The 15,420-nt window shown below is 41.5% G+C and overlaps 1 protein-coding gene across 3 annotated transcripts; it reads right to left on the bottom strand.

The window, feature by feature from the left end:
* Positions 1–1,342: 1,342 nt before the first annotated feature.
* On the bottom strand, positions 1,343–14,743 carry snw1 (SNW domain containing 1). Of its 3 annotated transcripts, none has more exons than XM_083790199.1 (14): positions 14,702–14,743; positions 14,111–14,264; positions 13,009–13,170; positions 12,200–12,295; positions 11,636–11,742; positions 9,831–9,935; positions 8,755–8,824; positions 8,166–8,231; positions 7,754–7,870; positions 7,356–7,497; positions 7,018–7,123; positions 6,164–6,281; positions 3,063–3,229; positions 1,343–2,217 (listed from the first exon to the last, which is right to left on the bottom strand). In XM_083790199.1, the coding sequence occupies exons 1-14, from the start codon at positions 14,713–14,715 to the stop codon at positions 2,025–2,027; spliced, it is 1,617 nt and encodes a 538-aa protein (XP_083646325.1). In that variant the 5' UTR covers positions 14,716–14,743; the 3' UTR covers positions 1,343–2,024. The 3 variants fall into 3 exon arrangements, with proteins under 3 accessions (XP_083646325.1, XP_083646326.1, XP_083646327.1); XM_083790200.1 differs by having other exon boundaries at positions 1,343–2,220; positions 3,069–3,229; XM_083790201.1 differs by having other exon boundaries at positions 7,018–7,120.
* Positions 14,744–15,420: the final 677 nt, after the last annotated feature.

Raw genomic sequence — 15,420 nt, 5'->3', positions numbered from 1 at the left:
AGGCCAACCGACTTTATCTGTAAGTTGAATTTAATTGCACCATCAGGCAATTCAATATATTGGTTATCTAGATTCAGAAAATTCTGAATCTAGTCCAAGTGATTCTCACTTTTTAAATGATCTATTGCACACAACAAAAAACTCAGCCCTAGTAGCATGATTGACTTATCTATGAATGAATATTTAATTGAAGGTAATAATTATAAAAACATATATCAAAAAGTATTCATGGATTAAATAAAAAGGATTCTAATGTACAATCAGCTGACACTTTTTTAAATTATAAAAATACTGCAGTAATTTCAACCTCAATTTAAATCTGGCCTAGTAGATACATAGTTTGAATAGTTTTAGATTACAGAAGGGTTAATTTGGGCAAATAGAACATACGGTAGCAAGATAGGCAAACCTTTGTTTGCTTTGTAGCAAGACTCAAGTATCCTCTCAGCGCTCCCATTCTTATATTATCATTTTGGTGTCATCCATTTCAGACCTGTCAGTTGCACCAGTATGTCGATAGAGGCCAACACAGGTACCGGTTTTTATTTTAGAGGGTTGTGTTCAAAGCCTTTGCCAACTAAAAACTCTGAATTCAACATAGGTATACTCCAGCAATAAAATATGTCTGACAAAGTATTAAAAGTCCTTAAATTGAGTCATCTGGGGACACCACCTTGGGATCCCGACCCATAGGTTGAGAACCATTTACTACACTTTATTTTTTATTTTTGGTGAGCAACACAAAGTATGATTTTGCTCAACATGGAGAGCCATAAGAAACAATGTTCAAACAAATCATGGGGACATATGGACCCACTTTCTTTGGGCACGAGTGAGAGATGGCATTATGCACAGTCACAGATGTGCAAGTCTGCTGGACTGTGTAATGCCATGTTGATTAGTTTTGGAGATCAGGAAACTAACATTGTCACTTTGTCAGAATGCATACATCATGATTAATTGTAATTACTGCCACCAGTTTGGTTCTAATCATCACATATATCTCAGTGCGTTTCTCCTGGAGATGTCAGTATTCTAGGCTTGGTAATAAATTGATGGCTTCTCTGAATACACTTTAGGTATTTAATCATCTATATAAATGGCACACATTACTCAGGATGGAATGACTAAAATGGGGGTGAAAAAATACTCTTCCGCAAAATATAACAAATTACAGAACTAATGGACTGATCATTGATGAGTTCTCAAACTTAAAGCAGCACTCATGTAGTGGCTACTAGTGGGCCAAATTAGATTGCGGAAAATTTACATTTAACTCAAAATCCAACATGATCCCTTGGATGAATCATCAACGCTTGACGCAGGAAATACAAACAGTTAATTCCTTCTCACACTATATGAAATTTATTTCTTTTGATAGTACTGTACAAGAAATATAGAGCTGGTTGGCGTCTTATACCAACTGCAAAATTATGGTTGTATCCTGAACAAACCTGGTCACGATCAAATGGGAAAGTTACAGAATGTGTTGCTATACAGAGATCAACATTGCTTGCATACACAATAAATAAACACTGTTGGCTCATTAGCAACAGGACATTGTGAAGGGGGCAAAAACACGATCTCTCCTAATTTCCTTTGATATTAAAAAACATCTCTACATTTCCAGGGTATAGGGCCAAATAGCACTACCCACATCTGAAACAGCATTACGGTTAAATTGTACAGAAAAACAAAAACATAATAAGGTGGTCTTTCAGATGGAAGCAGATTACTCTTTCACACATATCTCTCATTTCATTTTATCTCCACTCATCTTTGTATCGCAAGTCCACATTTTGAACAAAATGGAGCAGGAAAAAAAAAGCAGAAAAGGGTGAAACAAAAACATGAAACTTTTCTCTAAACAGAAAAAAAAGAAGAAAAAAAGGGCTATGCATGCATGCTGTATATACAAACATATTGCTAAAAAGAGACTCCCACACGACGACAACACCCCTCTCACTGTGCGCCAACAAGACGTACATCCACTCTCTTGGACCTCGTCGCCTGCCATTCCTACATCACTCCTTCCTGCGCTTCTTGTCATGGTAATCGTCCTTGGAGCGGCCGCTGGTGGAGGGCCTCTTGGAGCCTCCGTGCTGCTTAGCCTCTTCCAAGAACTTATCCAGCCCGAAGGGATCCTCCTCAAAGGCCACAGGCCCCTCCCGTCGCTGGCTGGGGTCAGCTCCTGAGAACTCCCTGTCAGGAACAAACCTGGGGGGACAAGAAAAGAGGAAAAACACTGTGATGACATGTCATCATCTGGATTTTGTCAATGTCTGTCAATGTCGATTCTTGGACGCAATGATACATCCAAGTGACAACATGGTACACACACAACTTGGTTAATGTAGGAGTGCGGCTCCTTCATAATATTTGAATAGGGAAATTATGTTAGAAGAACTACTGAAACTGTGGAGGGTTGCGCAATGCGCACGCTTATCTTATACTTTGGCTATTCATATATAGCAGATATACAAGCTCATACATAGCGCATCATAGCCTAGCTATGAGTTTGCAGCTCTGTTCATTTGGAAAGATCGTGCAAATCATCGTTGAGTAAATCAATTTTTTAAAGCCAACATCTTTAACTCAAATGCTTGCTTCTGGGGGTCCTTGACATGTATACGTTTGGGAATAGTTTTGTATAATCCACCAAAGATTCAAAAGGTTAACGTATTCCCTGGAACGGACGAGTTAACACCTCCGAGAATAGTACGAAGTGATGTTCATGTGTGGGCATGTGGCCACGCAGACTGCATGCAGCCCCGCAATGTCAAACTTGACAGCTAAACATAAGGGGCAAGCTATGCTCGGTCAGTAGAGTGTGGCTCCATCGCCCTGGAGGACCAGAGCTCGTGCTGAGCCATCATTGTGTGCACTCTTGCCTGGTTGTCTAGAAACGAAACCAAGACCTAAAAAATAAGTTATATTTTTTCCGCTTCAGTAACAACAGCCAACATGAACAAGAAGGTTTAGAGCAACTTGGATACGGTCGCACCGATCCAAAGAAACAACACTCACATTCCTGATAAATGAAAAGTCCATGATTATGATACCTTGTGTTGTTGTGCATGAGTGTGTCGAAGTCATCTGCGTACGCATCTTTGTCCACATTCCTGCTGGGCCGGTAGATGTTCTGGGCCATGTCTCTGCCGCCACGGAATGGCTGGTCATACACGTTGTACGTCTCATCCTCGCCGCCAGCAAAACCACTGTCCATGCCCTGGAGAGGAAAGTGTCAAGTTATTAGATTTTATTCATCCAGGGAAAGTCGACCGAGCGCTACTCTTTCACTGCAACGCCCTACTTCACAGCTCCAACAGTCACATCACAGTCCTCCACTACTGGGGCAGTTAGGTCCTGCTCAAGGGCAAAAAGAAATCCGTAGTCCAATTCCCAACGTTTTTTGTGCTCAAGGGCATTTTAACCCATTTAGGCCTAAAGCTTCATTCACACCAAAGAAGCTAGCTTCTGCTTTAGCTTCGTGGTCCCATGTTATCTCTATGCAGAGCAGCTTTTGCGTTTTGAAGCTGGGAATGAACAGCTTTTTTTTTTTTGCGTTTTCTTTTCTCCCCAAAACTTAACTTTCAAGCAGCTTTTAAAACCTAAAGCTTTTAAAAGCTGCGTGTAGCCAATCAGAGCACAGCGTGGTTTGAGGAGGCGGAGTTGAGATCATTTCACAAAACCATTTGCCTCTCCGAAAGCTGTGCGGGCTGATTCTCCGAATTAAAAAATAAACTTTTTAAATATGGGCTGTATATGAAATATGAATGGATATTTGGCAAGACCATAGCTTATTTATCGATAGAAATGAAAGTTTATATGAGAAACAAGTTGTCGAAGCGGTGAAAACAGGTTGTGTTCCGTGTTCCCAGTGGATTGTCACGGTTTCTGGGTAGAAGTGATCCTGCATTCACCCCACCCCCGGTTCTCATCGAAGCTATTGATGCGGACTACTGACCAGTCCAGAACGCTATCCGTCGCTGATGCTGATTGTGGACTAAACAGTGCACACACACGGTTGATAAATTAGCAGATATAGATAGATACGTAGACAAACAACTAACAATATAGTTCCAAACGGTTGTTGTGTCGGAGTTTTCCCCGAGAAGAGGGGAGAAGCAGCCCGGGCTGCTTCTCCCCTCTTCTCGGGGGACACATGAGCTGAGAGGCGGCCGCTCTCAGCGCGCTGCGCTCATGTGCCGGTCGTCATGTGTGTGTGTGTGTCTGTCGGTGGCTATGTTGATTGTTGAAACATGGGCACCGTGAATCATACCTTTATTTATGCAATATGTTGCCCGTGTTTTGAGATTGGTTTGCTGCGTTCTGAATCGATAAACCAATGGCATATACCATATAGATAAGATTTATTTGAGGGAATCATTTCAATTGGTTTATTGCGTTCATGTAGGCCTATCGATGAACCTCATAGCAAAAGTTGAAAGACAGTAGATAGCCTATATTTATAGATAGATAGAACACAATCCCCGTGTGTGTGTGATATTGAGCGCCCGACACGGGGACACGTGTGTGTGTGAGAGCGATAGAATGGCACGTATATATATATATATATATATATGCCATATACCGTATATACTGGCCCTATTAACTATTAATGTTAAGTAAACGATATCTCTCTCTCACTCATGCACCCCCCCCCCCCCCCACACACACACACACACACACACACTGGACTCCGTTCCGGTGATATTGATTATTTATTAAGTAATTAAAGTATGCCTAGCCTACTAGTTGGCACAATGTTTCACATCATAAATGTGCTGATGCTGTAGTGTAAACGGTGAGGGTCCGGGGGGGGTGGTGGAGGAGCAGACCGCTCCTCCACCACCCCCCCGGACCCTCACATATAGCCAGCCGAGGAGGGTCAGTGACAGACAGACAGCGCCAAGATAGGGGCTCCCTTCTCCGGGGATTGAATCAGTCTGAATGTCCGGAAACCGCACGTAAACACAAGCTGTTTTAATTGCTAACGTGCTGGATATATACAATTGTATTTCTACGGTATGCTCTTGCTAAATCAACATTACATACAGAGCGGCCATTTAAAAAAATGCCCGGAGGGTTTCGCTCGAGAGGGGGAGAGGAGAGCTGAGTGGGGGGAGATGAGCACTGAAGACTGGAGAGGATTGAGATCCGGTCCGTTCGGTTATTTACAAACAAGTTTACCAAGATTATATTATTTATTCATCGATAAATAGGTTATGATGTAACTAAATATATAATTATTTCTCCTATACAGTCGCTATTTTACATTTTAGACTTTCAAATGCGCATCTGCTAAAAAACTGCCTGTGTGTTCTTCCTTCTCAAAGCCAGTCCAGGCAGCTTGAGTGACAGGTACCTTGTACACGCCCACTTTCTAAAAAAAAAACTGCGTGGAAATGAGTTTTTTTTTAGCTTTTTTTGGTCTGAACGGGGCTTAAAGGACAACTTTAGTTTTTTTCAACCAAGGTTCATGTTTTAGGTTGTTATTAGAGAAACTAAAAGGTGAGTGTTAATTTTCTTTAATTTGCTGCTTTCTTTCGTTTTGGGGATTTTAGCCGTTTTTGACAGGGGGGCGGGGGCATTCGAGCATGGGGCTAAATATGTATTTTTTTACAAAATATTATGGCGATTTATTATTTTATTATTTACTATAGTCCTAATAAACCCCAAGAAATTAAAACGAAAGAAAGCAGCAAATGAAAGAAAATGAACACTCATCTTTTAGTTTCTCTAATAACAACCTAAAACATGAACCTTGGTTGAAAAAAACTAAAGTTGTCCTTTAAGGCCGATTCTAAAAACGCCTTCTAAAGCCTGACCTAAGTTTTCTGAAAAACTTTAAATATTTATATAGCAGCATAATAATTATTATTTTTTTAATACTGTACAGAACCCAAATATGGGTTCCCGGCCTGAGGGGGTAAGACACTAAAAGGAGATTGCTAGTTGATCATCGTCTCGTTCAATTTTCAGATGGTCCAGGGATTCGAACTGGCTATCTAGTCACAAACCTGCTACTCCAACATTGAGGGTACAACTAAAAACATCTCATAACCCGTAGCTCATATGTGCACTACTTGGTTAGCATTTTAACTGCAGTTTGAATTGCACTGTGGTACCAGTGCATGTGTGACTGCATGCGTGTTCTGACCTTGCTCTGGTTGAACAGTCTCTGGTCGTACTGGGCCTCACTGGATGTCCGTGGGTTGGGCATTCCAAGGGCAATCTGCTCACTGATGTCCCTGTCCTGGTCCCTCTGCAGCCTTGACCTGGGAAAGGACAAATGAGAACACAAATGTGAAACATGCGCGTGCGAGTGACTGCGTGCACAAACATCTACAGTACCTGTTTGTGTACACCACACACACACACACACACACACACACACACACACACACACACACACACACACACACACAGAGAACATGCCTGCAGTTCTAGATAAAAGGGATTGTGTTCGGCAGTATGAACCAGGATCATTATCAAGATGAAAAGAGTTACGTGTGGAGACAAAGAAAACGACTATGGGGAATCCTGTAGCGCACACGAGAATGGAAAAATAACTGCCAGCTGATTTTAGCAAATGGTTCACAGAGTAATTTCTGCATTTTTCCAAAGCTGTGCAAATTTACACCCTGTGGTCTCACAAAGTGATTAAAATCCTAACTAATCGTCCTTGAACAAGCTGATATTCCAAGGTTAAGTGGGAGGCCATGAGGTAATGAGGTCTCCTTCCTACAACAGATAAAACTCTGATTGTGATGAGCGTTTTGGTGCCCCCTCCCTCCCGTGGAGGCGTGGAGTCCACATTGCATCAACTAGACAAACTTGCACACTCATACACACACGATCCGGGGATCATTTTAGACAAGGGCCTCACGGCTGAGTGGTGTTCCGGGTCCAGCTGCGTTTGTTTGGCATTACTGCTGGCGGCCATGAATGATTCAGCAGCGACGGGTCCGTCTGTGTTTCATATGCGGGGTGTTTGAAATGCGTGTCCGTTACCTCTTATCGGGGGCGGCTTTGGCGATGTTCCTGTCATGCTGCCGCTCTTTCCTTCTGTCATGGCGGATCTCGTCGCGCTCCCTGGCCTCACCCTCCTCTCCACCTGCTGAGAGGACGACGACAAGCGGAGTGAAGGCGGGGTAGGAGAACATTATGTAACGGGTGAGCAATGCACACGGAGAGGGAGGGAGAGATAAAGAGTGCGTGACGGAGGAAGGTCGGTGGAGAAAGCGTTGGGAAGATGGAGAGAGAATGAGGCGAGAGAGAAAGTGTTGCTAGCTCTGCAAGGCCCAAATTTGAAAAAGAAAAAAAAAGGAAAGAAATAGATTTGGACTGACCTTTGTCCCCATGACCTTTGATGCCCGCCCTGCGGTCTCGGGCCATCTGAGCCAGCTCCCTCAGTTTCTCCTCCTTCTTTTCCTTCTCTTTCTGTGCCATCTTCTTCTCAACCTGGGCACGCATCTCCACTGCTTCTCTGGCCTACGCAAACAACACAACAAAGACACAAGAGTCAGAGGTAGACTTCACTAGCCACTTTCAACTAGAAATTCTATTTCTGTTATACAGTTATTGTATACAACTTCTATCAATTACAGCCAGCAGTTTGACAGGAATGTAGTGATTCATAATCATTGCTGAATTTTAAGATCATTTTGAAAGTAAAATGTCACGAAAGCACGAAAATCACTATTAAGAGATTTAAGACACAATGTTAAGAAATCCACAGGGGTCATACCTTTCTGTCGGCGATGTACAATGCCTCGGCCAGCTTGGCAAAGTTCTCATTAATGTGAACTGTTTGAAGACCCCGGCCATCTGCGGCCAACCGTTTGTCAAGAGGGATGGTGTAACCCTGCAAGGAAGTTTAAACATTTAAATAAGACGGTGAGGAAAGCAGCACATCAATTCATTAATCAAAATAAAGTCGCTTTTGGCAAATTGAGCAGAACCCTCCCCCCCCCCCACATTTGTGACACTATTAAAAATCAACACGTGCCCCTAAAACACACACACACACACACAAACAAAAGTTTAGTTATAGTACTGAAAGTCGATGAGCGTTGCCCTTTACAACTAGACAGTGTGCAGTGATTGATTCCCTCCCTTGCCCCAGGAGGGCGGGGAGTCAGGCTGCAGTGTCTCTGTACCTTAGCATTCTTCCAGTTGGAGATACAAGGGGGAATCTTCCACTCCTGCTGTTCTTTGACCGTCATCTGAAAAAACAGATGGAGAAGTCAGACTTCACTGGCTACTGGCGGATGCAGGCAACACACACACACACACACACACACACACACACACACACACACACACACACACACACACACACACACACACACACACACACACACACACACACACACACACACACACACACACACACACACACACACACACACACACACACACACACACACACACACACACACACACACACACACACACACACACACACACACACACACACACACACACACACACACACACACACACACACACAATATTATTCTTTTTAGGCATTTTGAGATAGGACAGTTGTTAGAGGTGCAGAATGTTCCGTTTTATGGTTGATGCAGGCCAGAACCTTCATTATTAATGCAGACTTTATATATTCTATCAATCAAATGCGTTAGGTAACTAAACCTCTTGTAATATTCTCAGGTTCTCTTCATGTTTGAATATGAATGATGGGTAAATTAAAAAAGGAGATATAACGTTTAAAGAAAGTTTCTGTACCTTTCTGCTTGGTGAGTGCATGACGGGGGCAGGGGGGGATGGTGGTCCACGGGGAATTTTCTTGTTGATTCTGCAACGCACGCACACACACACACAAATTTAATTATGTGGTTAAGACAGTAGAGAAAGACAGAGGAAGGGATGACACACCCTCAGTACCCATGTAAGTACATTTTATTTATAAATTGCCTTTCGAAACAATGTTACAAGATGGTGAATTTGATAGCAAAGTGTGAGATTGTGCCTCGTCACAATCAATCTCACTGTAACAAAGAGGTGTTTGTCACATATGAAATATTGTTATTTCAATTAGCTTGGTTGATTACAATTCCAAGCAGGAAAACGGCACACAACAAAAGCTATAAAAGCAGCAGTGTCATGTAGCTGGCATATTTAATATATACATAATACAAGTATTATTCAATGTGTGTTATTCAAAGATCTGGTAATTATTCAAAGATCAAAGCATCCCAGCTCTAGTCACAATATCCTGAGGAGGACCCTGGGGAGAACTTCTTAACGCAAAACTGCAAAGTACCATGGATATTGATGTTTTTTCCACCTCTACTCCAAAGGAAGGGTAATGTGTTGTGTGTGAAGGTGGCATTCTTTTAGATTAAAAATTTCACATGCATAAAGCCCCAAATCTACAAGATTGCGATGTGTTGTAACCCTATAGCTATTTTGTACGACACTGTTGTATGGCAAAGTATAAAATACAGCTTTATTGGTTAATCAGACTAATTGATTTAGTCAATTATGGAATAATTATGTAGGACTTGACAATGATTCATTGTTTAAATTATAAAAAACATGATTTTCGATTAACAATATTTGAAATTATTGGATACTTCATAAACATTGTTGAAAGTAGTGTTGACTGTTGAGCGACACTTTTTGAATACGTCATTCTTGTCAATGACAATATAATATTGCATGGGCTGTGTAAAGAAGTATACAATTCTTCACTGTTCTGAAATGATTAAATATGAATATGTTCATAATGGCCCCATTCATTGCTCATCGCGTGTCAAGGTTATGTTTAGATATTGCGCGACTGGGATATATTTACGAACTTGAAGCGTGGAGGCTCCATAGGGTCCTTCTGCATCTCCACCATGCGAATGACTCTCTGCTTGGCCCCAGAGTTAAATGCCACTCCTTGCTGGGATGGAGTGTATCTGAGGAAGGGAAGAAAATACATTAAGAGAACATAACTGTAAACTCAACTCAACTATTCAGTGTTCATTACTCATTTAGATGTTTGCTGCCGTTTTGTTTTTTGTCTCCACCAGGCCGAAGGCATGTGGGGAGAGTATGTTTTGCACTTCGTCCGTCCGTGTGTCCGTGAACAGCTAATCTCGGCCACCGTTAACCCGGTCGATGCCAAATTTTGCACACACACTCCCTGGATGCCAACGATGAACTTTCCAGAACGGCCTGTTATAGCGCCACCAGGAGGCCGCTTTGTGCAAAACAAGTTTTTTCACAGTACACCTACAGATTTTGTCCAAACATCACGCAAATTAGTACACAGTCTCTCTAGAGCCATTCAACGAAACGGGTCTTTCAGATTTCTCAGACTCCATCCTGATTGGTTAAGATTGGCTTCCAAAGTTCACAGGAGTGCTCAGTTTCAAACAAAATGCTGCAAATCATGAACACATCGCGTGATTTCCGTGAAATTGTGCACGCACATTCCCACTAGGCCGAGGACGAAATGCCACATGAACAATTTCAACTCAGCCTCAAGGTGGCGCTATAACTGGCCGAAAAGTGTTTTTACCTCTAACTGCACGGATCTGTGGATAACCTGGTGGAGACCTGTGCCCAGAAGGGCACTTTTTCTAGTTTCCCTCTCTTTCTCAGAGAAAAAGATTTTCCATTCATAATAAAGTAGGTTGCTTGCCATATTCAGGTAAAGGATAGAACTGCTGACAACATACACAGTGCACTGGAACACTGTTGTTTTCGTCGACTAAGACTAAGACGAAAAAAGTTCGTCGACTACCTATTTTCACTGACAAAAACAAATGGAAACTAAATGAAAACTAAGCTACGATGACTAAAACTAAGACTAAATATACTGACAATTTAGTCGACAAATAAAAACTAGACTAAAATGTTAGGAAGAGACTAGTGGACAAGAGATCTAGTATAAGTCATTGTACACTTGGTTGCATGCTGAAAATAGCTGATCTACAAGCTCGCGTCGCGTTGTTGCAACGCGTTGTGAGCTTGTAGATCGGCTATTTTCAGCAAGTGTAAAAACACTCATTACAAAATACATTTTAGTCGACTAAATCAACTGTAGATTTAGTCTACTAAAATCTTATGGCATTTAGTCGACTAAAACTAGACTAACACTAAGACATTCCAGGTGACTAAAATGTGACTAAAACTAAATGAAGTTTCAGTCCAAAGACTATGACTAAACTAAAATAGAAATTTGCTGCCAAAAACAACACTAACTGGAACATGATTGGCTTATTAATAAACACACAACTGTGTGTGCATTTAGGTGAAAGAGAAACAGCGTCTTATTCCTCAAAGGAAAGTCAGCTTATGGCTTTGTTAAAGATGTACGTTTTATAACCGCCATCTAGGTACGTCTAGGTACAAGCTCGTAGCGCGCCACCGAGTGGCGCGCTACGAGCTTGTAGGTCTGCTATATATTTTTTTAATCGTAAAAATGTGTCGCAAATCTTTGAATATATATTCTTTCAAAGTGAATATTTTTAACTCGGGTGTAAATGGGTTAAGAGGAAGAGTTCAGAACCGTCATTGCTTGATAACCACTGACAGTACGAATACTATCGTCCCCAAACTATAATAAAGATGGCCATAAAGTTGCCATTTGATTGGGAGCAGACATATCTACCTGATGTATTGTGCAGGAGCCTGTTTGTCTGCGGCCCTCACTGGCATGGCCGCAGCAATCTTCTGAGACACCTGCTTTTCCAGGGCAAGGCGTGTCTTCTCTGTCAGCTAAATAACCAAGAGAGGACAAATCTTTAAATTCCAGGCAAAAACATATCGGGTTCAAAAACATAGAAATTAATTATACTCTAATCTGGCATTAAAACATAGCTGGATAGTAGCATTAGAATGATTAACCCATTTTGAGCGGGAACCCCTTTTGGTGTTAGCATTATGTTATGCTTTAGCTATTGAAAAATAGCAGAAGTTCTACAGATCTAGCGGCGCGCTACAAGCTTGTAGGTCTGCTATTTTTGAAAAATCGAGGAATCACTGACATAGAAACATAGCTTTTTCAGAAAACTGTCAGGATGTAGAAGACATTTTTAGAATCTGATCTCGGGTCAAAATGAATACTTGAAAAGGATACTTGAGCCAATGTAGCCTAGGCCAGTGCCTTCATTTTAAAGATTTTGTTATTAACGCCTATCCAAAGTTCAAAACAGAGACAAAAATCTAAACTCACATCTTTAACAGAGTCCTCGTCAGGCCTCTGCAGCTCTGGGGCTTCATCGTTTAGGACTTCCTTGGGAAGCAGGTCTGTGTACTTGCTGAAGATCACCTGCAGAGAGAAACAGAATTCACAACACAAAATTAAAGTGACTTTCCATTTTACAATGCCTGTTCAAGGGAGTATGATTTGTGGGTCATTTTTGTGCAGAACCTCCATCGGTAGTTTTAGTTCACAGCTAACCGGCTTGGAGGTACATTTTTATCACACTGCTCACACGTCTCTCTCACTCTCTGCGTCATCTTGTGTGTGTGTGTGTGTGTGTGAGATGACACAGATTGAGCAAACGAGAGAAAAAAAAGACAGTGACATTACGCTATGAAAACTTTTGTAACTTTAGAATTAACAGAGTTGATACAATTTAAGCATGAGTGCCTTTTTTGGAAAAACAGCCTTAATTGTGTACATCGTTCTACATTGGAATATTATGAATACAAATTACAATTCTGTTTGGCTTTTAGGCGTTGTAAACAAGAGGCTGGGCAGATATGACAAATAACTTAAAAACGTTTCATCAATAGTAGAAATAGCCAAGATCAAAATGGAGCTTTTTGGTCTACTTTTTATATATTTTTGGAAAATATGGAAATTATGATGACCTCAAGTAATTGTGACAGGGCTAGTTAACGCATCCGTTAGACAACTTATTGATGAGTGTATGGATAAATGCATATGGATGGTCTACATTTATGTTGTGGAGTATTGTAACCAATATTCAAACATGTACTAGCAACATCTGTACCAGCACCGTTTCGTCAACATACCTTTTCTTTGCCCTGTCCTTGTCTAGCGATGGCATCATATTTGATTTTTCCCTCTGCATCCACCTGCACCGCCAGGGCATTCGACGTCTTTTTCTTCCTGCCCATCTCCTGGGGGAACTGGGCCACGTGGATCTCTGGGAAGGCTCCTCCATCGCCAAAGTCCTATATGAACAACAGAGAGATGGGGGGGGGGGGGGGGGGGGGTTTAAAAAAAATCAGTGTATTTATATAGCACATTTCATACATGAAGTGCATGCAATATGCTGCTTCACAGAATAGGTTAAAACAATACAATAGGGCAGAGCGTGGCACCAGTGCCAACAAAATAAGCATAGAAGACGGGTTACGTCCGCCCGCAACGGAAGTGATGTAGTGTTGTTTTTGTAGTGCAAGCATAGAGAAGGGACGGACGATGGCCCACAGAGCAGCATAAATAAGACTAATAACCCCGTGCACGTGTACCGCGGATTATCAATCATGTATGCCGTTTCTACATTTGTCAATGAGACCTATGGAAAAAAGGTAAATTTATATTTTTAAATCATTTTCAATCAAATCTCGTGTTTCTCATGGATGGCCCAGATGACCTTAATAACTATCCACGAGAGATCAAGGAAAGCACGGATTGTGTTAATAATAAAATTGGACAAATAAATACAATAAAACAAAGTATTAAGTAGGTAATGCAGAAAATCTCCCACTTATTGTGGGGACCTTGGGGGGTATTCAACTGAATGTAGAATGAATTTAAACTGCATTCTACATTCAGAATTAACATTCACAGTCAGTGATTCCGTTACTGCTGATGTTATTCAGTCACAGAAACATTTTAATTGGACAGAATGCTTTTTAGATAGATGCTAGATTCGTTGACTAGGTTGTATGCCATTTTCTCTGATCTTGCACTTTGTAAGTAAAGTTGTGTTGTAGTTGAAAGGGTTTCTTCGTCCACCTGTGGAATGTTGTGCAAAGAAAACTTATATTCCAAGCCATCACGGGACACGGTGAGATTAAATGTTTTTAATCATGTTCACCAACATTGTCTCCACGGATTAATAACATACATTTGGCCAGTAAAGTCTCGTGAATAAACAGAGTTTACCTCGAGTGCGCGAGGTATCCAACCCTTCCTGTGCAAGTATGGTGGGGGTTCTTTGCGGGATGAAACCAGGGCATTGGAATAGGACTTCTGGGCCCGAAGTCTCTCCTCTGCCTCCAACTGGTCCTGTGACAGCTGGGTCGGAGCCGGTAAGAAGCTGTAGTGGACACGCAAACATTAGACTAGAGAATTTGGTATTAAGGCCTAAAGTTAGCCGACTTTAGCCACTGAAACGTTCAATCACAAGCTTAATATCGTTCAATGTGACCGTTTTAACACACATAAGTCAGCAACTAGCCAACAGTTAATCAAAATATGTCCCTGGGAAATAAGCATGTATATAAAAACCCCAACCTTTCACAACAACTGTACTTTATGGCAAGTTAGCCTATGCTAACTAGTTAGCACGTTAGCGCCGCCGGTTAGCGTTAGCTTAGCTAAACATCGCACGAGTGTCCTTGTGAAACGCAAGTTATGTCATTGGCTATCACGAAAAGGCTATTTTCGTGAGTTAGGACATATGATTTTGACGGAATCGACGTGGTCAAAGGTAAATAAATGGCACCACAGCACGGGCCTCGCCACACTACTCACCTCGTAAGCGACATTTTTCCTTTCTTCCCTAGCAAAGAACTGCACATGCGCACTGCAGGCTGTGACAGAGCACACACAAGTTACAACAGCATAGAATGGAACAGAATAGAATTTTAACCCCGCGTCACCACCAGGCTTTCGGAGGAGAATAGAAGATGGAACTTGGTTCTCAAATTTGTTTCATGTCAAGGACAAGAGTGAAATAAATAAACAACTTATAATGTAACTTTACACCTCATGGAAGAAGTTGAGTGGAGTAGTCTTGGTTGTTAGGAAGAGAAAACTGCTCAGTCACAACTCACAAGTGTGTGACAGTTTGAAAGAGAATGTTATTTCTTCTTTATCCATCATAACAAACGGCTTGCTTGATTTGTTATTATTCTGCAGGTGAGTTAGACAAGGGGTGTGACTGTGGTCGTGTGTATGTGTGTGTGAGAGAAGGTGAAATTAACAAACATAAAGGTGCTTGAAGTGCTGTGTGTGCACGAGTCCTATACATTTATAGAATAAATATACTGATACAATTTGTTTGGGGTAGGCCCATCACCTCACTTTCTTTCTTTGCACCTTACCCCCACCCCTTTTCCCCCTCACTGTATAATTATGTTTATTTTCCATTTTTACCTCCTTTATGATGAATTCCTGTTCTGTTCTTTGACAATATAGAAGTGTCTATTTGTACGAGTACGTCTGTAAATGTTTTGATGAATTGAGCAAGG

The sequence above is a fragment of the Protomyctophum parallelum genome, assembly GCF_964188405.1.
Source record: "Protomyctophum parallelum genome assembly, chromosome: 19".
Taxonomy (NCBI): Eukaryota; Metazoa; Chordata; class Actinopteri; order Myctophiformes; family Myctophidae; genus Protomyctophum; species Protomyctophum parallelum.
Note: the sequence above shows the minus strand (reverse complement) of the source record. Positions and strands in the feature narration are given on the sequence as shown.

Excerpts from the sequence above, each read along its gene's own strand:
- snw1 (XM_083790199.1), bottom strand. Across the intron at positions 8,232-8,754 it reads TGCACTCACCAAGCAGAAAG|ATGACGGTCAAAGAACAGCA; the intron begins GTACAGAAACTT and ends CTGTTTTTTCAG. Across the intron at positions 7,498-7,753 it reads TGTACATCGCCGACAGAAAG|GCCAGAGAAGCAGTGGAGAT; the intron begins GTATGACCCCTG and ends TTGTTTGCGTAG.